Raw genomic sequence first — 20,495 nt, forward strand, 5'->3', positions numbered from 1 at the left:
TGCAGACGCAACGGCTAACTTTCCAAAGCGTCTTCAGTTATGAACAAAGCTGAAATAATAGAAGTTCGCAGCGGACAGCCGAAAATCGATGCAGAGAACACATAGTCCAAAATGCGACCTTGTACATTTTCCCTCGAGAAGCATGATCGCATGATAAGTCAAACAATAAAAGCGTTTTGATCAGAGGAATACTTTCGCATTTTTAACAAGATCTGAGCAATTTTGAAATTTGGCCCCTATATAATGTTTTTTGAGCAAGGTTAATTTTTACCACGGAAGTTTTTACTATGCTGGACCTTAATCATGTTAATCACAACGGATTTTTGTTGACTACTCCATCATCTCTTATCTCTCTGCCATGGTTGAGTCCGGGTTAGCAATATATCCTTATGGATACATCCACCCTAATAAAACTAAAGCGCTAAAGTGTGGATATTAAAATTATAATATTATCAGACTCATGGCTATTCTACATGTACAGGTAAGATTCTTCAAATATATATTATTTTGTTTATTGGTTGCGGCATGTTGCAACTGTAAAGCAGTATACAGACTTTTTATTGTACGTACAATATTGTATGTACAATATGTACGTTATTTAATCTATTGCCATTCTATTTCCAGTACTGTTTAAGTTCTAACGAATGTTTGATGACGTAAAATCGATAATATATTTCTGCTAGATATTGTATGTAACATATTATCGATTTTTCGTCATCAAACTTTCGTTAGAACTTAAACATTACTGGAAATAGAATGGCAATAGATTAAATAACGTACATATTGTACATACAATATTGTACGTACAATACTCGGAGTCTGAAGCGCGCTTTAGTCTATATTTCTGGTTTGTATGTATATTGATACTTTTCATTCCTTTGTGTATCTCAGTCACAAGCTATAATATGTTTGAAGCGCCATAAATTAGAACATTTTGGTTCCATGTAGTTAGGTTTATTTTCAACGGACGTGTTCAGACGGGCTGAAATATATGTTCTTCCATGGTGTATCTATAAACGGCGAAAATATCCATTGAGAATTACACAGAATTAAGTCGGGCATTTGAATGTTCCATTTCTATACAAAAAATGGAGATTAATAATTGGTACTGAAATTAAAACTTCTTTCTTGCCAGACCGTATACATTTCAGAACTGTTCACACGTTTTAGTACCATTTTTGATTGCAGTAACCATGGTAACATTGCTATCCCAATTGTTGTGAACATTCTCAAACAACATCAACACAATAAACGAGTCATTTTTAGCAACCGAGTTTTTTTTTAAATTTACATTTTATAAAATATATTTAATCTTCTCTTGTTAATGAATAGGCATATTTTATAGAAATAATCTCTGTGCGTGACATCTTCTGGAGTAAATTTAGAGTTTCCGGGTGTAGCGAAAATGGCGACGGTTGGGAATGGCTCCATACTAACTGAAGACGAGAAAAAAGAATTATCAGGCTACGAATTCCCTTTTGAAAATCTAGTTTTTGAGGCTGGAGGAGCTAAAGGAATAGCGTATATTGGAGCCCTTCAGGTAAGTGCGACTCAATCATGTCAATTGTGACATTAAATTTTCTGCACGTTACTTCTTTATCATTAATGGTTGTAGTTTTGTCAAGGTCACTTTGTCACTTGTTAAAATGTTATTTGGTTGCGATAATGTCTGGGCAAAGGATTGTCACACATGACAGCGAATCATTGTTCTGTTGTTTGAATTAAATGTTGTTTGCTTCCTGATGGGAAATAGATTGTTGTAGGTAACTTGTAAACTATGATCAGCTCTCAGCGTGTTTATACACCTATCCGACTTCGCCATTACTGCGGTGTCCCCGATGTAAAACTGCGGTGTCCCGAGGTCGGGGGTTCCATCCGGCCACCGTTACCCAGCTTGTTTCTACTGAGACCAGAAAGCCGTGTCTCGCACGATGCACGGCATTTTTTTCCTGTAAACCGGAAGCACGGAAAACAGATTTGACGGTTAATTATATCCTAAATTTAAATGTCTACGGATGGCAGCTCATGGCATATGACCTACAATCACAATTTAGTATTTTCGTAAAATCCAAATTGCATTAATTTACCAGTGGATCTAGTAATTGGCTATTATGATAATTAATTTACAGCTCATATATAACCAACTCATTAATTATAAAGATATAACCAACTCATTAACTAGGGGCCTATAAAAAGTAGGCCTAGACTAAGTAAAGTCATATCCATTTTACTTCATCAAGTTCATGCGAGTCACACATGTGTCCAGTGTATATAATATCGGAAAGAAGGAACCTACTACATCATAGGCCTAAGCTAGACTATACAAGTAGAATATAAATCGCGTTATTTTTGCAACACGCATGACCTCGACCCGGCAACCGATGACACGGCTCGTTTCTACTGCGCAGATTACACGCTTTGACCCGGCATGATCCACCCTCAAGAGTGTTTCTACTGAGGGTAAAATTCCGGGCCATGCCGTGCCGTGCCGTGCCGTGCCGGGTAACGAGCCCAGTAGAAACGACTTGGGGTAATCGGTTGCCGTGTCATGCCGGGTCATGTGTTCGCCTTTCGTGATCCACCTCTTGAGGTGGATCATGCCGGGTCAAAGCGTGTAATCTGCGCAGTAGAAACGAGCCGTGTCATCGGTTGCCGGGTCGAGGTCATGCGTGTTGCAAAAATAACGCGATTTATATTCTACTTGTATAGTCTAGCTTAGGCCTATGATGTAGTAGGTTCCTTCTTTCCGATATTATATACACTGGACACATGTGTGACTCGCATGAACTTGATGAAGTAAAATGGATATGACTTTACTTAGTCTAGGCCTACTTCTTTATAGTTAATGAGTTGGTTATATCTTTATAATTAATGAGTTGGTTATATATGAGCTGTAAATTAATTATCATAATAGCCAATTACTAGATCCACTGGTAAATTAATGCAATTTGGATTTTACGAAAATACTAAATTGTGATTGTAGGTCATATGCCATGAGCTGCCATCCGTAGACATTTAAATTTAGGATATAATTAACCGTCAAATCTGTTTTCCGTACTTCCGGTTTACAGGAAAAAATGCCGTGCATCGTGCGAGACACGGCTTTCTGGTCTCAGCAGAAACAAGCTGGGTAACGGTGGCCGGATTATGATCGGTATTTTGTGCCCGGAAAATAGCGGGTCAAAAAGCCGTACGCTCAGTATAAACACGCTGGAGGTGGATCACGAAAGGCGAGCACATGACCCGGCATGACACGGCAACCGATTACCCCAAGTCGTTTCTACTGGGCTCGTTACCCGGCACGGCACGGCACGGCACGGCATGGCCCGGAATTTTACCCTCAGTAGAAACACGCAGTCTGACTACCAAAGTCAAGTTTCAGTCTGTGACGTGATTTATATGTGTGCTGTATACTAGTACCCAGAAGTCCAACCTACAAATAATCGTATGTTCCATACTCACTCACCTTTTGGTCTTGCACGACCAGGGAGGTAAATAAGGATAATTTATTTACTGGGTGCCCTCAAATCAGGGAAAATAATTTACTGGGTGGGCAGCTGTAATTAATGGCATCCAGGTGTTTTAATTGGAAAATCGGCCGTTCCATGTAACAAGTGGACTCTGTCCTCCCCCTAAATGGACCTTTGGTATATAGCTCTTTTTATCATATCTCCTCAAGGAATAGACCTGTTGTGATTTCCCCTCAAGTATAGTTTTTCCTTTTTCTTAGGAATTATAACAGTTTGGAAATAATGGTTCAATTAATTAGTCTGAATGATTTAGTTTTAGCCCTAAAAGTCGTTATTAAAGGTCCATTCAGTGATCCCAGCGTAGGTGTATAAGAATTTAAAAAATGTTTATAAATTGCCTAAAAGTGAAGGATAAGTCATTCAAATTGTATTTTTGAGATGAAAAAATTGGCAAAAACAAAAAAAACAGCAGTATTGACAAAAGCCCCATTCAAATAGAGAAATTACAGATTTGTGTAAAATGTCTTTGATTGTCTGTAATACATGGCTTTGAGCTTAACCACTAACAGGCGATGTTAACACACCTATGACAGTAACAATGGTGCCAAAACCTGAATTTTGATGATTTTTACGATCCTCCAGATGAGCAAATCACTGAATGGGACTTTAACTTGCAGCCACGGACTTGTAGAACTCATACTCCGAACATATTAATCATGTTAATTATGATAAGCGTTTATATAGCAAGTTTCAAAGCTTTTCAAGAAAAATTGTACCGGTATATCTCATGTAATTTCGCCATTTAAATATCTTATACAAAATCACTCACCGTTTCTCCTAAGTATACATTATTAGGAAAAATGTTTTATTCTTGATGATGATTTAGAACACGTGTCATAATTGTCCTTAATCCCAATGTTCCGAATCATGTCAGTCATGAATCATATGAATCATAGCTGTTGATTTCTTTATAGGTTTTGAATTATTTGTAACATTAGTCTTGAATGTTTCTACATGTAAAATATAAACATGATCAAACATTGCCAAACCAGTATCTGATGTGGAATGTAAAGGGTGGGTGGGATGTGTTCGGTGGGGTGTCCCCCGTTTGGTGGTCAATTCGGTGTGTGGGGTCCACGGTTGTTTGAGTATTTCCTGGCAAATAAAGAGATCCACGGTTGCAGGTCTTCACATAATGGTATGTAGTGACCCCGGGTAGTGACGTGTGCGTGTTATTAGGTGTGTATGTATAGATATAATGTGTGTAGGTGTTGTGCCTGTAAGCGCCTTCAAACGAGCCCAATCTTAAGTTTACACACCTTCAACCGAGGACACACTTCCAACCGTGGACGTCCATGGTTCCTAAGGGGGTGCAGTATGATGAAAATAACGTAAAAAGGCTATTTAGAGCACAGTCATATCGCGACCTCTCTTGTAGGTATAGGGTTTGTCCCCGATTAGAAAGTACCATGTCACAGTATGGCCACGGTAAGGCGACTCACTGCTTAAACATGGTGTCCTCGGTTGGCGGTTACACAATTTCAGTTCTCGTTTGGAGGCGCATACCGGCAGGGGTGTGTGGTGGTATGGTGTAATCCGTATCCGAGCTGCAGGGATGGCCGGAAGTTCCGTGCAGTGCAACTCATTGTTGATAACTATATCATATGTTATTCTGTTATCTTTATTTGTTCTTAATTCATAGGTTTTGGAAGAAGTAGGTGCTATGAAAAAAGTGCGACGGTTTGCCGGTGCTAGTGCTGGTTCCATTACTGCGGGCCTCTTGGCCGTCGGTTACACAGCCACAGCCTTACAAAGATTGATACACGAAGACGTACCAGTACACGGTAAGCATGCATTATATGATACAATGGATAAAGTCGATAGTGTCAATAGCACTCGATGTACAACATATGCCATACCGTTGCAGGAAGGATGTCACTCGTGGAATGTTGCGTCACATCGAAGTTGAGCCAAACCTCTGAGGGCTCTTCTTGATTGAGCAGTAGGCCCCTGCCAAGGCTCCTCTTGTTTAATATAAATAGCTTCCTCTCTCAAACCATCTGCTTTCTCGGTCTAATATTTTGACATCCGTATTGTCAAAGGGAGTGCTGTCTAAGTGCGAGAAAACCGCAGAGTCTCCGCAAGCGGTGCTAGCTCTCCTATGCTGGTACATACGCTTCGCTAGAGTTTATTTTGTCTTCCCTTATAGGTCATCGCATCCACTGTCATTACACTGAATTGCGTACGCAATGTAGGTTTGTTTGTCCTTTGGTTGATTGCCCTTGGGTTGGACCAGAGCTTATCGGAAGGTGTTCATTGGTTTGAATGACACTGGAATTCCTTGATCGCGAAAATTTCTGCAAAGTTTGTCTGACAGTCCAGATACGTAAGGAATAGTAACATTCTTATCGTGTTTAGTTTCAATGCCACCTTGTATCTCATGTGCAGTGGACACTTTATCAACTGATTTGGTTTGTGAGAGAGCCTTGTGAAAATTAATGTCCAATCGCGATATCCGCAAAGGTTCCTTCTCCTTCGCGTCTTCGCTTGACGGAATCGTGTCCGCTCTATGAAATAGAGTTCGAATTACTCCCAACTTACGTATCAGCGGATGGTGCGAATCAAATAACAGGTACTGATCGTTGTGTGTGTCGTTTCTGTACATAGATGTTTCTAAGCAGCCATCGCTCTCCAAACACTCCAAAAAGGCTAGTTTGCCTTCCTTGAGCTCTTCCTGTGTGAACTTGATCATGTTCGTTGATACCATTTATGTGATCGAAGAATTGATCCTTGCGTATCTTTACCCAAGTGTCGTCGACATATCGAAACCAGTGCGTGTGTGTGGGAGGGGAGGGTGCCGGTATAATATGCAAGAGCCAACCGTTCAAACTGTTCCACAAACTAGGTGAAACCGGCGATCCTGTCGCGCATCCATGGCGTTGTCTGTCAAATTTGCCACCATAGACAAAATAGGTAGTATTGAGACGAAGTTCCAGAAGTTTACAAACTTTCTCTGGACTATGTGCGCTCATTCAAGGTGTTATCCTTACTTAAAAGTTCACGCACCCAGTCAATTGCTTCCTTAGCCATGGTACACACGTAAACAACGCTGACACATCATTAGAGGTTATAGCGCAAAGTCGGGTAAAGTTGTATTAACTTTGTGTAAAGTTGTACAAAGTTGCTAAAAACTGCATTTATTTTGAGCATAGTTGCCGAAAGTTGTGCACAGTCGCACAAAGCTGCATAAGACACAAACAACTAAAACTAAAGAGGAGAACAAAAATGTTTAACACGATAAACATATATGCATGTAACACATAATATAATTTGATTGCAGATGGTTCATGGACGAAGCGACTGTACTATTTATTTCGCAAATATGGCTGGTATCCGGGGAAAGATTTCAATAAATGGTACAGCAAATTACTGGAGGAGAAGACTGGAAATGCAGACATCACATTCCACCAGGTCTACACGAAATACGAAAAAGAATTATGTATTGCGGTAACTAACGTCAACACAATGGATGTATGTTATTGCCACGTGAAAACAACACCAGATATGCCTATTCGTGAAGCCGTCCGGATGTCCATGTCCATTCCAGGTAAGAGATCAATAACAGACGTACCATGAGTACATGAAGCTGTGCAAATGTCCATGTGTTTCAGGTAAGGTAAATACCAAACATGCCATAAGTGAAGATATAAATTCTATTATGTGAACCGTCCGGATCTATGTTATCCGTGGTATTATCAATTTGTAAGATAACAATCTATACATATTCACCAAATCACTTAGCCTCATGGAGGTGTATGGAACTGTAAAGAACCACCAGTCATTAGTACTCTTCATCTCTATTCATATACATACAGTGTTTCTCAGTATACCACATACGTCTACATTTTTGCAATGCTCCATTATCGGTGAAAATTACTCCCATACGAAGCTGACGAAAGCTTGGAAGCTGTCTTCTTGATGGGGGTGAATTTCACAATGAGTCTTGTATATACACATATCATCGGAGAAACTATGCTTGGTACTGTTTATTGATCTTTTTCCGATGTTTACTGATCTTTTTTCTTTATTATTTATTATAGGTATATTTTGTGCCGTCAAGCATCAACTTCACAGTAACTGTTCCAGAAGTCCCGATCTGTTCGTAGATGGAGCTATGTTGTGCAGCTTTCCTATTCATTGTTATGATGGTCAGTTGAATACACATAACATTATCTTTGTCTTTGAATATATTTATTTATCAAAATAATTTCAATAAAATATTTTTAATGCAGAACAGAATTTTAAATTTTGTTTTTTTGAACTGCAATTGGCCTCTTTTTCTTAACTGTTTGTAGTATTGGTTCTAAACTCTATAACATAATTAAAGTTATTTTAAAATAAACTTTCCTTCTGAACTAATTAGGCGTCCTCCACTTCACATGTTGCAACCTTTGTTTCCCCGCAGGTTGGTATCTGTCGATGAAACCGGAGGATTCATTCCTGCAAAGATTTGCATCCGTGTCCTTGAAAGATGTAGCGTCAGCTTGGGATAGAAAAAAGCGTTTTGGAGAAAAGAACAACAAAACACCCGGGTTCCTTTTGGTAAGTAGAGCGTGGCACACTGGTTAAGGTCTTTGCATTTGGTAGAGCTTGGTGTGAGAGGTCTCCGGTTCAAAATTTCTGCTGGACCAAATCAAATCCGTTCAGGCTGTGGCGTAGTTCATTTGAAAAAGATGGGGTATAGATGATCCATAATGAAGAACCCTTTACTTTCAGTTCAGGGTAAAGCCAGGCTTGGTGGTTATACCCGCCTGTCCAGACTGTCCTGTAAAAATGCCTCTATAGCCTATACGACGACGACATCCACCAGGTCACTTGGCTTGGATGAAGTTCGATCGTCCGAGTGTCCGATTTCAGCTGTCACTTGAAATGCAATAAATCATGAATCACGATTGCCATTTGTTTTCTTGTATGTTTTGTTTTGGTGGGGGTCGCCGGGGGTACGATACACATAACATACAAACAACCCCCCCCACAGAAATACGAAAAACCGTTAACGGCAAAACGATTTGGCATCATGCTTTATTCAATGTTTCACGATGGTGACGATACGACGTAATTATTCCCCCTATATCATATCAGGAGCAATCAGGATAATAAGCCGTTTATGTGTTCTTATATAGTATTCCATGTACGATCCTGATGTGTTTCAACTAGATCTACAAGAGAGACAAATGCATCATTGCAAAGAACCACCACAAGACATACCAGACACATGCTTAGCGAGGTAATGTTTACGTCCATCATGTTTTGAATTATCTACAAAGTCATGATACCAGATTAATATAAAATTTCAAATTCAAATATTATCTGATTATAGTTTACGTGATCAAACCTTCTCGTTAACTCGTGTTAACTCAGGTTGCAGTGGTTTAAATATTCCGACTATGGAATGCGCTTAAGATATATGTCTTGATCTGAATGATGCCAACATGGTCTATGGGGCTGCTTGAGGCATCATAATAAGTGACATTCTCTCATTTCAAATTATAAGTTTTGGTTTCTCTATTGTTCAGAAATCAAATATCAAGGGATTAAAAAGTGGAGATAAACTGGTCTGCAATCATAACACTATTGTGCTGGGAGGACACAGTAGAGTATATATATAACCATAAGTATATAATGGCCTATTGTGCAATCCATAATTATTATCGGATATCTATCACCGCGAGCAGTAGTTGATGCTCTTCAGAGAAGTCTGTCGTAGGTGGCATACTTTCATGTTACCGTATAATTACAGCCCGTGTTCTACGGCCCAGCGACCTAGAAATCATGCGCGTATATTAAGGGAGGGGGGCTTTGTTTGTTTTGTTTGAAACATAAACGATGCATGATAATGGAGATGATTTGATTATGAATTAGTTTATTGTCCCCGGAAAGCACAACCCATACCTCTAACCTAGGCTCCCCTCTCTCCCACCTATATAACTTCCTCCCCCGCCTGCCCCACACTCGAAATCTACTCTCCCCTACACACTAAATTCCACTCCACTCTCCTTTCCCACTCCTCCCCTTCCCATTTCCAATGCTCTCTCCCCTCTGTTTCTCTTTCTCCCCACTCCCTTCCCCCTCTCTCTTCTCATTTCGAGTAATAAATAAAAGTCAATTTAAACCAGCCTAGATATTGGAAAGTCAATTTAAACCAGCCTAGATATTGGAAGTCATATAGCTTTCTATTATATCGATCCTATGCATGCTATATCGGAGTATGCATATAAATAGAGTGTATAATAGCGTATATATCACTCAAGAGTCTATTCTCAGGGCATTCTTTTGTTATATCGGTGGAAATAATATTTCGATGGTCTACATTTTTTAACAGTGAAATAAGCCTAGGCTACTTCCAAAACTAATTCACGCTTTCAAATGTAGATTGACCTGCTCAACTTCTCTGTTCGTGAACACTGCACTGCGAAATTTTAAAAAAAATTGTATAATTTGATCATGGTAACTTCAGACCTGTTCTGATTATATAACAAACTGAATTGAAAACCGAAACGGCTTGCTACAAATTTTAAATTTCTAAGGGTATAGACAAAGATATCGATAATGACGTCACTTAAGAGCTTAGGCAGGATAATAGGAAACCACGTGACCAAAACCAAAACTAAAACTCAAAATTTGAAATGACCGATTGTTTGAATTGTATTGGGAGTTTATGGATTTGGCATTCATTCATTCATTCATTCATTCATTCATTCATTCATATTTTATTTTCATCAATCATCAACATCAATATACAAGTGATACTAATAGCTCAACAAAGTAATAAAATTAAATGTAAACAAGAGTCATTGGTATATAAATAAATTTCAATACATTTAGGCATTAACAATTAAATCAATATAATTAAATTAGAATAACATTACTATGTATGATTGACCAAAATACACTCTTATAAGAATATGTTGTTGTGGGTGATAAAATCTTATGAAGACAACCAACGGGACCCAAAATCCAAAATCTCGCAAAATATTGCAATAAAATGAAACAACTTTGTTCTTGTGTACATTGTATTGGGAGGTTATTGGTTTGGCATATCAATATTATTGTACTCTGAAGACCAAATAACAACAAAATTTCGGCATGACTACCAAACTATATCTCGCAAGAAATTGAAAATGGGATTAATGCTACAGCTGAATTTCGTCAATTTTTTTTTATCATGTATAGGAAATTCAAAGACGACAGAAAGCAAATAGAAGAGGCTCGTCGGAAACACAAAGAATTATCTACAGCCATGCAACAATTCCTGAAAGTACTTGCCCAGAATGATATAGATAGCAATGGCATGATCACTCGAGATGAATTCAAGAAAGCCATGACGGAGGTATGAGAGAGTAAGGAAGTCAAATAAATGTAATGTGGTGTTAAAGCTATATTGTAACATTTGACGCCCTCAATATTTTTCAAAATTCTGTTTTCACACGATTGTAGTGTACTTAAGTAAACTACCATATCCTACAAAAATCAAGAGTTTAGGTCTGTAGCTTGTAGTTTTGTCGAAAACCGAAATTTTGATTATTATTATTATTATTATTACGATGGAAATATTAGTCGAACACAGTATGTACATATCAAAAGAACCGACCCAACTCACGTTCGAAAGAGTGGCTCGCATTGGCGACATTATGCGCTGATATTAAATTGCGATTTCCTTTGTATTGCCTCGTCCGTTTGGGCCAAAATTAAAAAAGGATAAATCTGACAGTGACACTAACATTTTGTGAAAAGAAAATACAACTCTATTTCTAAAGGAAATGTAACAATCTGGCTTTAAGTGTCATGGATTTTATTAGTTAGCAATTGACATGATAAAAGTTTGAATATTCCTACGTAATACTTCATAAAAGTTTGAAACTTTCACTGGTTGCTTATAAAGAGTATGATCTTATAGATTATAGAAATTATCCCCCCCCACCACCACCACCACCCGAAATACACCATTTTTCATATAAAATGAATCATAATACAAAATACTGCATATATACTGCCAAATAGCAATAACCTTATTGCATTATTTTGTCAAAAGAGGGCTACGCTACCGAATTTTATTATGCACTTCACTCGCTAGATATATACCATAAACTGTTATTCATCATTCTGCAAAAATGACGATTATTTCTTATGTTCCTACTTAACCTATTGTATTTTCAATTCAGGAAAACTCTGACTTCACAAAGTCTTCGACAGTATTGACGCAGATAATAACCAACAAGTAAGTCATCAATCAATCAATCGGTCAATCAATCAATCAATCAATCAATCAACCAATCAATCGGTCGATCAACCAATCAAGCAATCAAGCAATCAATCAATCAAACAAGCAATCAAGTAATTAATCAAGCTATCAATCAAATCATAAATCAAGATATCATTAATTCCATCAACAAATCAATTACAATATAACCACGAGAAAACCACAATGAGCTAATAGTTCTGCATATTACTAGAGAAACAATTAGCCAAAGGTGATACAAGCAACAGTATTGGCAGCAAGGTAATCAAGTCAAGACCCAAGACCCCATGCCAAATAACACACAAGTTTGCAATTTACAGGGAAAAGTGATCAAAATTTATTTGCTTTTAATAATTTGTAAAATGAAAAAGACCGGAACATTCGCTTAAAGTATCAAAAATGCCATTTCATCAACTTATTATTATCATTTAATATACAGTATATTATCAATATGGTATTATTATTATCACTTCAGATTACGTTCAGAGAATTGATGGCTTTTGCGGAGAAACAAGGTGTGCTGTTACAGGAAATGTTCTGTGGACATAGACGGAAGAAAATCAGTAACTTGAAGGAGCATTTCTCAGCTATTGGCAGAGGGTTATTATTGGCAACCAAACATGTGTTCATATCAGTAAGTATGACCACTGACCCACAGTTTGTGAATCACTTTGTATGTATTCATTTTTTATTGAAGGTGATGTTTCAATGGTTCAAAGTAATTTATTTCTTTAATTTTTTTTTATGTGTATTATGAACAAATAATTCAAGTAAAAATTAACAGGTGTAACGGTGACTATTAAAAATCGCTCTTAAATAATTATGGTCTCAAACGTAGCTCATTGCGAATTTTAAAACAGAACATATTTAGTTATTATCAAAAATTACTTTTTGTATTACTGGCATGATAAATCAAGCAATAATGAAATCTTTATTTCAGGATGACGATGTGCACAGGACTGCTGGTATTGACACGGTGTACCTGGAAACCACGAGTTTTGAGATGCACAAAGAAGATAAACTGTTCCTAGTCAAGGTACTCAACATTTCCATGTATCTTGAAAAATAATATTCTTTACATTTCAATAAAATTAATTACCAAATAAAGTGGTCGATAGACGGAGTATTTTGATACCTAATTTGGCACAATGCGACTTTATTTTCCTTATACCGATTTGAATGAAATAAAGAGCATTTAAAAATGTCAATATTTACATAGACTGTTTCCTTGAAATACGCAGATTAAGAAAAAATCACATTGCGTGTTAATCTGTCATGCTGTAATGAGCTCGTTACAAAAATGCTGTGGGAATTATGCCTGGAGGAAATATCAAAATTGGTTAATCCTTCTAGACGGACTATATCCACGCCATCTGTCGGACTATATCGCCTGACGGCGTGGTTATCGCGCTACAATTGCGTGGACCTTCTGGAAGGACTAAAATTTGTCGCAGTCGAAACTCTACCTTTTGTCATTCAAATGGGTGTAAACTTGTGGGAATAAAGTCGCATCGTACCAAATGAGATATCAAAATTCACAGAGCAAAAATTTCCACCCATCTACTACTTTGTATTGTAGTCTTGGTGTCTTTATAAGAAGTCACCTTTGTTTTAAATGTTAAGATACTTTATGTGTGCATATGTACATGCATTATTATTTATAAGTGACTACTCATCATGCCTTATTATTTATATGTTCGATACGTACGCATTTGTTATTCTTCCATTGTGCCATCAAGCTCAATTTAAATAACTAAATAAGCTTAAATAACTCATCCGTTTTGAACAAACATCTCGCTTTGTACTCTTTTAGCAAGGGAAAATCGGCACCATCGCATACATCAGAAACTACATCGCTTCCAACAAGTTATCCAAATACACAACTGAAATGAAACAGCAACAAAATCATGAAAATGGCAAACAGAATGTCAATAATTCTGTGTCTCCTGAACCGGAAGCAGATGACAAAGTCACAGCAGAGCAAACGACACTGAATAACCAGGTGAAACAGACGTAAAAGACAAAGAAGCAGCAGCTATGAAAGTGAAGAAAAATAAGGAGAGTTTATCCAACCTGTTTTGTCAAATTCTTTTGATATATTTTCTGTAGTAATACTAAATTGATCCATTTCCCATTGTTTTCTGTCACTTTGAACTGACATATTCAAAATCATTATGGCCAATAAACATACACCATGTGTGCAGCAATCATTCATAGTCTGTACTCTGTCATAGTTCCAGCCAAGAGTTTAAGTAACTAGCAGTCACCCGTCTTTCGCGGTCATTGTCTTTCGCGGTCACCCTCTTTTGCGGTTAGTAATTATGACCGAAGCAAGTCATATTGCCACCATACCATCATGCTCCGTGAGGAGTTTTGCCCCCTGTGGTGATGGTATTTAAAATTTATATGCATTTGTTTAGACAGTACTTTTTAGCCCATTTTGGAAATATCTGTTGTACTTTTTAGCCCATTTTGACAATTTCCGTTTTTTATTGTTTTTATTGTGGCTTATGCTTGTCAATTATGTGCATTATAATTTTCTGATGTTGGCCTTTAGGCCAAAAAAAAATTGTTTGCTTGCCCTCGAATGGATTTTAAAAATTGGGTCGGTCGGTCGGGAAAAGTTTTTTTTTTTTTTTTTTTCTTTTTTTTCTTTCCCTGTTTAGATGGTCTTTTTTCCAGGTACCAAACGCTGAATTTCCGTAGCTGTAACATCACGCCATGGTCAAGCATCTGTGCTCGCCACTTCCACCTTAAAAAATTATAGCTCTTCTACATGTATGCCTACGTTTAATGAAGTGTACAATTCTCCTGGTGTTTTCTGCTTTTCAAAACTACCTATCATCAGCGTTTTCGGTCCTTGCTTCACCCGTACAGCTAGCGCTACTCGCGTTGTGTCCGCCATGTTTAAGTGAAATCATATTTATACCGAGCGATTTGTGCTCTTAATAAAAGTAGCCTCGACAAACATGTTGAAAAAAATAGTGCAATGTTACTTCCTTTTCAATATATCATGAATTTAAATATTTATAAACAAGAAATGAATATCTGACTGTTTTTACGTTTCTTTTAAATCATCAGTTTTTCAGACGAAAAATACATGCCATTTTGGGGAAAATTGCACAAAAAAACCTGTTTTCAAATGTTATCTACTTTTACCATATTTTAAAATCTGCTATATTCTTGCACAGTCAGGTACAGCCGAACAAGTAAACATGCAAGAAATAGTATTTTACAACGTTTCTTTTAAATCATCAGTTTTTCAGACGAAAAATACATGCCATTTTGGGGAAAATTGCACAAAAAAAACTTTTTTCAAAAAAAAAAAAGTTCTACGGTCGGGACTGCCGAGACGGTCGGTCGGACGAGGGCAAGCAAACAACTTTTTTTTTTGGCCTTATAGCTATGATTTAGTGAAAATATATCTTAAATCAAGAACTGAATATTCATGATTACGGTGGTCATATGAACATACGTTTTTTAATGAAATGATATCTATATTTTCAAAGGACTATATTGTTTTATACCAATCAGTTGTAAATACTGTATTATTTTCGCATAATTGTATTTATTATGACAATAATTTTAATATATTTTACATATTGTCGTGATGATTAAATTGTTATTGTATAAGGTGTGAAGAAGTTTTCGTTGTATCTTTCGTCAGGTAAAACACGTGTAAACATCAATTATACATACTAAGGGCACACTAAAATGATAGCAGCTATAGCAGGATTCACAAGCTATTCAGTTGACTGATCTTCCATATCCTTCACCGATGTTGTTGTCAGGGCAACATAATCTGCAAAACTGAAATCCGTTAACAATAGATCTCCCCATCGACGTTGATTAATTTTCTCTCTAAGTTGGACTTTTTGAAAACCTCTTCCAATATTTGGTGATAATGTATCTCCCTGTCTCACTCCTCTCTCTATTCTTACCTACTTGGAAACATTATTATCTATATGTCTATTCTGGCGGTGGCATCTGGATATATATCTTCTATGATGCAGATGTAACTTTCATTTAGTCCGATCTTCCTCATTGCATCAAACATATCCGTATGCTCTATGGAGTCAAATGCCTTTTGGTAGTCTATGAATCCAAATCATAAATCGAGCTGGTATTCATTTGGTTTTTCAATCAGTTGATTTATTGCCTGTAGGTGATCTGTGGTTGAGAATCTTCCCTTAACACCTGCTTTCTTTCTAGGCTGATTTTGGTCTAACGTAGCTTTCAATCTGCTTTGGATGATTTCCGTGAATATCTTATACACACGTGAAAGAAGTCTGCTTGGGCGGTAGTTTTTGATGTCTGCCTTGTCCTCCTTTTTGTGAGGTAAAATAATTCTAGCAATTCTTTCCATTTCCTTGGTGTCTTTGGTTTTCCCTCCTTCATATTGCAGCAATTGCGTCCGCTAATATGATCTGACAGAACTTTGTCTCTCTTTCCAGTAAATCCAGTAAAGCATCATTCGACTGGATGAATATAATTGCTCTGTACATCCACAGGCCGCACTACTATACTCATGTTGAGCTCAATTATTTAACGTCACGACTTGATCTGGTTTTACGTCATTTTCTTCAAATTCTTCAACCCCAGGATCTTGAATATGTTATCATCTGAATCTTTAATTATGTCCTAAAATCATTTGGATAAACTGGAGTTCACGAAGGTCACCCATCAACTAATGTCTCGAAGGAAGAACACATTCGGAGACCGAAGGCATAAAGCAGCACCTTAATATGCTAACCCAAGACTTCAATCATGTTGAATCACTTTGAATACAATTAATGATGTCATATGTGCATAATAATGCACCGCTTTCTTGTCATTGTCATCGCTTTAAACGTGTACTTCAGTTCGCAGACACCTGTGTTTTCCCTCTTTCATTGCAGCAATTGCGTCCACTAATTCCTTGATCTGATAGAACTTTGCTTCTCTTTCCAGTAAATCCAGTTCCTTGAAATCATCGGGAAGAACTAATTCCGAAGTTCGCAAGAAATTAAGAATGTGTCGGAAAACGTCTCCGTCTCGATCAATGAAACAGTTCCCGTGATCGTCATGCATAGAACCATGCAAGCCTCCTGGGCCAAACATTCGGCTAAATTTGGAGTTATAACGTTGCAGTGTTGTTGATGTTGTAGTATAGATACGCCCGCCAACATTCAAAGATACTGCCATTGTGGGTAAATAGACTGCATAGCCTATACATTTATATTAATATAAAGATATCTAACGAATTTAACGCGTTAAAACTTGTTGATATTTTGCCAATTGATCTTCTTCGGCTAGGCTATTCGGGACTAATATATGCCACTGTAAAGAAAATAATTTATACTATAGTCACAGAAATTTGTGTTGATGATTTCATTGGACCATGGACTGTTGCTCAATATTTACAGGTCGTCTGCTTAGGTATAGGCTAATCAAATTAAGGAAAATCAGGACTTAACCCACCACTAATGCTAATTGTAAGAGAAACCAGGCAAAAAAGGTCAAAGGTCACATTTTGGGCTTCATAGTCGTTTACAATGGGAATATGCTCCAATTTTAATCTAACTGGTCTCAAATTGTTCCTTTGGCAAAAATAAATCAAAACGAGAAAAGTTGCATTGTATTGGATGTTTTGTTACATAGGTAACATCACAAAATAGGTCAAGTTTAACAGGGCTCAATGGAATTCGATTTTATTTGCCTTGCTACCAAGGTAAAACCTGAGAGCAATATGAAACCATTTTGATAAAAATCAGAGCATTTTTCAATTTTTGTCCCCTATGAAAGCTACAATTATAATCATGTACTTACGTATGTTATTTAAAGATCAGTTACTACCTTAAAATTCTTTGTTTATGTGCCAGTAAAATAAATACATAAAAACAGATTTATATAGCACTATAAAAGGAAATGAACACCAAGGTACAATCAAGAAAATATTTCAAATGAAACACTGATCAAAATTGTTTCTTGAACCATCAGCATCTGGTAAGACCAGACAATGATAATAATACAATAATGATTAGAGATATATGGCGCGTCAAACGAGCCCTAACCTAATTAGTATATTGACAGCGTACACCGGCACGTTAGATTATTTTCATTATACTTAAAATATCACAAGATTACCCCCCCCCCCCCCCCCACACACACACAAAACCTAAAATAAATAAAACAAAAGAACAAAATATAAAAAATAAAGATATTTGTAACATGACCTCAAATGACCCTATATGACCTTTGACCTCACATCTATAGACATTACACAATGTACCCACGGGTCATTGTGTCTAAGTCCGATTGAAACAACAACAGAAGCCAATAGTTATAAACATATTTTTGATATTTTGTGCACATACCAAAACCCATGTATACATCGGAATTCATTTCATAGTCCCCTTTCCAAACTTCGTTTGGCGGGACAAAAATGTTCGTTAATTCATTTAGATGGTCTATGGTTAATTATAGTGAGATAATTAAACATTTGGACATTGCTTATTTTCAGAAACCGTATGGTTAGCAACTATTTTAAACTGTTGCGATTTGGTAGTTCACAGCATCTTGCGAATGGTAGTGAGCTTTGGTAAAAATTTCATTGCAAATTGATCATTTCATAGCGAGTGTGTAGAAGAATTCAAATATCACAGATAAGTCTTGTGGTTCTTGAGTTATGTTGTAAAGAGGGATGAAACAACAACATTTTTGTAAAACGTACATAACTCATTAACAACAATAAATCAAGCAAGATTTCAAAGTATATGATTTGTAGAATGAACTTTTGCAAAACATGAAAGTGTTATTTTTCAATAATATATTTATTTAGATAATAAAAATCGATTTGATTTTTGGTTTTTTCGACCAATAATACCTCGTCTACTCTTAAAGCTTAAAAACACTTACAGCACTTTCTTACAAAGGACAGCACCTTCTGATTAATGTTTAAAAAACCAATAAAAACGTATTTCTATTTCCGATTCAACAGGTTCAACTACGACAGACATTATATATTTTGCACATAAAGTTGCCATACCGTATTCCATGAGTTACATATTTACCTAGCTGGGGGGTTTACACCCCCCAGCTAGGTATTGTAATCGGTCGGGTTCTTCCGCTGGCAACAAACCACTGTAATCTTCCCGTTTTCTTCCGCTGGCAACAAAGTTAGTACGAGGAACCCATACCGTAGTAGCTCTGCACAATAGGTAGATAGATAGGGCAGCACCAATACGAAAATGTCATACCGATAAATGATGTGTCTGTTTTGCCCGTAAGTTAGTACGAGGAACCCATACCATAGTAGCTCTGCACAATAGGTAGATAGATAGGGCAGCACCAATACGAAAATGTCATACCGATAAATGATGTGTCTGTTTCCTGTGAGTGAGGCTGAAGGTATGGATACACAGAGTTTGTTTATGTATTGAAACTGTGACAGAATATGAGAAGCAGTAAAGGCATATTTATATAGGGGCTTTGTAATAGGAATGTGATGTTTGATATGAACCAGGTGTGTTAAAGGCTCTACTTCACAGTAATTGTAGTGGAAATTTCTGGATTTAAACATTGTGTTTACTATTTGAAGCCCGTGATTGGAAGTATTGCTTGCTTTGTATGTTTGGAAACAGTTGATTAATGTGGCAGGTTTAAAATGGTCTTGTAGTGTTTTCTTGTCTCTTTCTTTGTAATGAAGGTGTTTTGGGGCTGATGAGTAATTGCAATGTTAGTACTAGTATAATTATATGAAACTATTGTTTTATACGTACATGTATATCTTAGAGTAGGCTATGTAGCTTATTTTGTTTGATTGAAAACATGTGACATTTAGTTTTATATTTGCTTCACAGTTCCTGATTTGTGTGGTTTAAAACATTAACAATTAGTGTTCGTGTATTTTACAATTTTATCAAACATGGTTATAACACAAAAATAGCTTTCAAATGGACTAGGGTTAAAGGGGGGGGGGGGGGCTTGCATGAAGGTGGGACATGAATTAATTTGGCCTATTTTGTTTGTTTGTTTAATATGAGGTTGGTGGAAATAGTATGAAAGCCAATAGTATGAAAGCCTTTAAAACTGTAGTAATTGGAATATCTACTGGGTAATTCGGTGCAGCAGCACTGTGGTATCACCTTACATTTGATGATATGTCTGTTGGAAAAGTGCAGGAGTACTTCCCTGATGATACATTTAGGTAATTCGGTGCCGGAGCACTGTGGTATCACCTTACATTTGATGTAGTATATGTCACATATAATTAGGTAGGGGCTGCCGGCTGGTTTATAGTGTTTGTTGGTTGGAGTATAAATTGTGCTGGACTTTTTGAAACCATGACCTGAATATGGCAAGGACAATTAAAATATCACTTTAATAATAGTTAGTGACATCTGCAGTGGTATTGAAGTGTGTAAAGTAGTGGTCTTGCTATTTTCATTGTAGTATCATTTTGTATAAGGCCAAATAAAATAAAAAACATGTTTATGTCCGGGTTTTTGAATTTTTTTATATTTGGCCTAATGTATAGGAGGGGAACTTTACTTCCTTTTTATAAATGTAGTAGCCCTAGTATGAATCAAGGTGAAATTGGATAGCACCTGTTTTGTGGAAAATCTTGTTGTGAGCATTTTAAATGGTGAACACCAGGTTGTGAAGATTTTCTCTTCAGAAGGTTACCGCCCACCGCCAGAGCAGAAATAAAGTCTTGATGCTGTGAGCAATCCAGGAAAACTACC

General features: G+C 37.0%; 2 protein-coding genes across 2 annotated transcripts; one reads left to right on the plus strand and one right to left on the minus strand.

Annotated features, from left to right (window-relative positions):
* Positions 1 to 1,370: 1,370 nt before the first annotated feature.
* On the plus strand, positions 1,371 to 14,766 carry LOC140152829 (uncharacterized). Its single transcript, XM_072175345.1, is given in 12 exon segments — positions 1,371 to 1,540; positions 5,173 to 5,314; positions 6,811 to 7,077; positions 7,571 to 7,678; positions 7,936 to 8,072; positions 8,654 to 8,757; positions 10,704 to 10,860; positions 11,693 to 11,709; positions 11,712 to 11,748; positions 12,245 to 12,403; positions 12,710 to 12,805; positions 13,583 to 14,766. Coding segments are annotated over 12 exon segments (1,563 nt in total). The 5' UTR covers positions 1,371 to 1,405; the 3' UTR covers positions 13,787 to 14,766.
* A 1,848-nt stretch (positions 14,767 to 16,614) lies between these two features.
* LOC140152076 (BTB/POZ domain-containing protein KCTD6-like) lies at positions 16,615 to 16,953 on the minus strand. The gene has a single exon (XM_072174375.1). The coding sequence runs from the start codon at positions 16,951 to 16,953 to the stop codon at positions 16,615 to 16,617; it is 339 nt and encodes a 112-aa protein (XP_072030476.1).
* Positions 16,954 to 20,495: the final 3,542 nt, after the last annotated feature.

This window comes from Amphiura filiformis, chromosome 5, assembly GCF_039555335.1.
Source record: "Amphiura filiformis chromosome 5, Afil_fr2py, whole genome shotgun sequence".
NCBI classification, from domain to species: Eukaryota; Metazoa; Echinodermata; class Ophiuroidea; order Amphilepidida; family Amphiuridae; genus Amphiura; species Amphiura filiformis.

Excerpts from the sequence above, each read along its gene's own strand:
- LOC140152076 (XM_072174375.1), bottom strand. The coding sequence starts at position 16,953 with ATGGCAGTATCTTTGAATGTTGGCGGGCGTATCTATACTACAACATCA.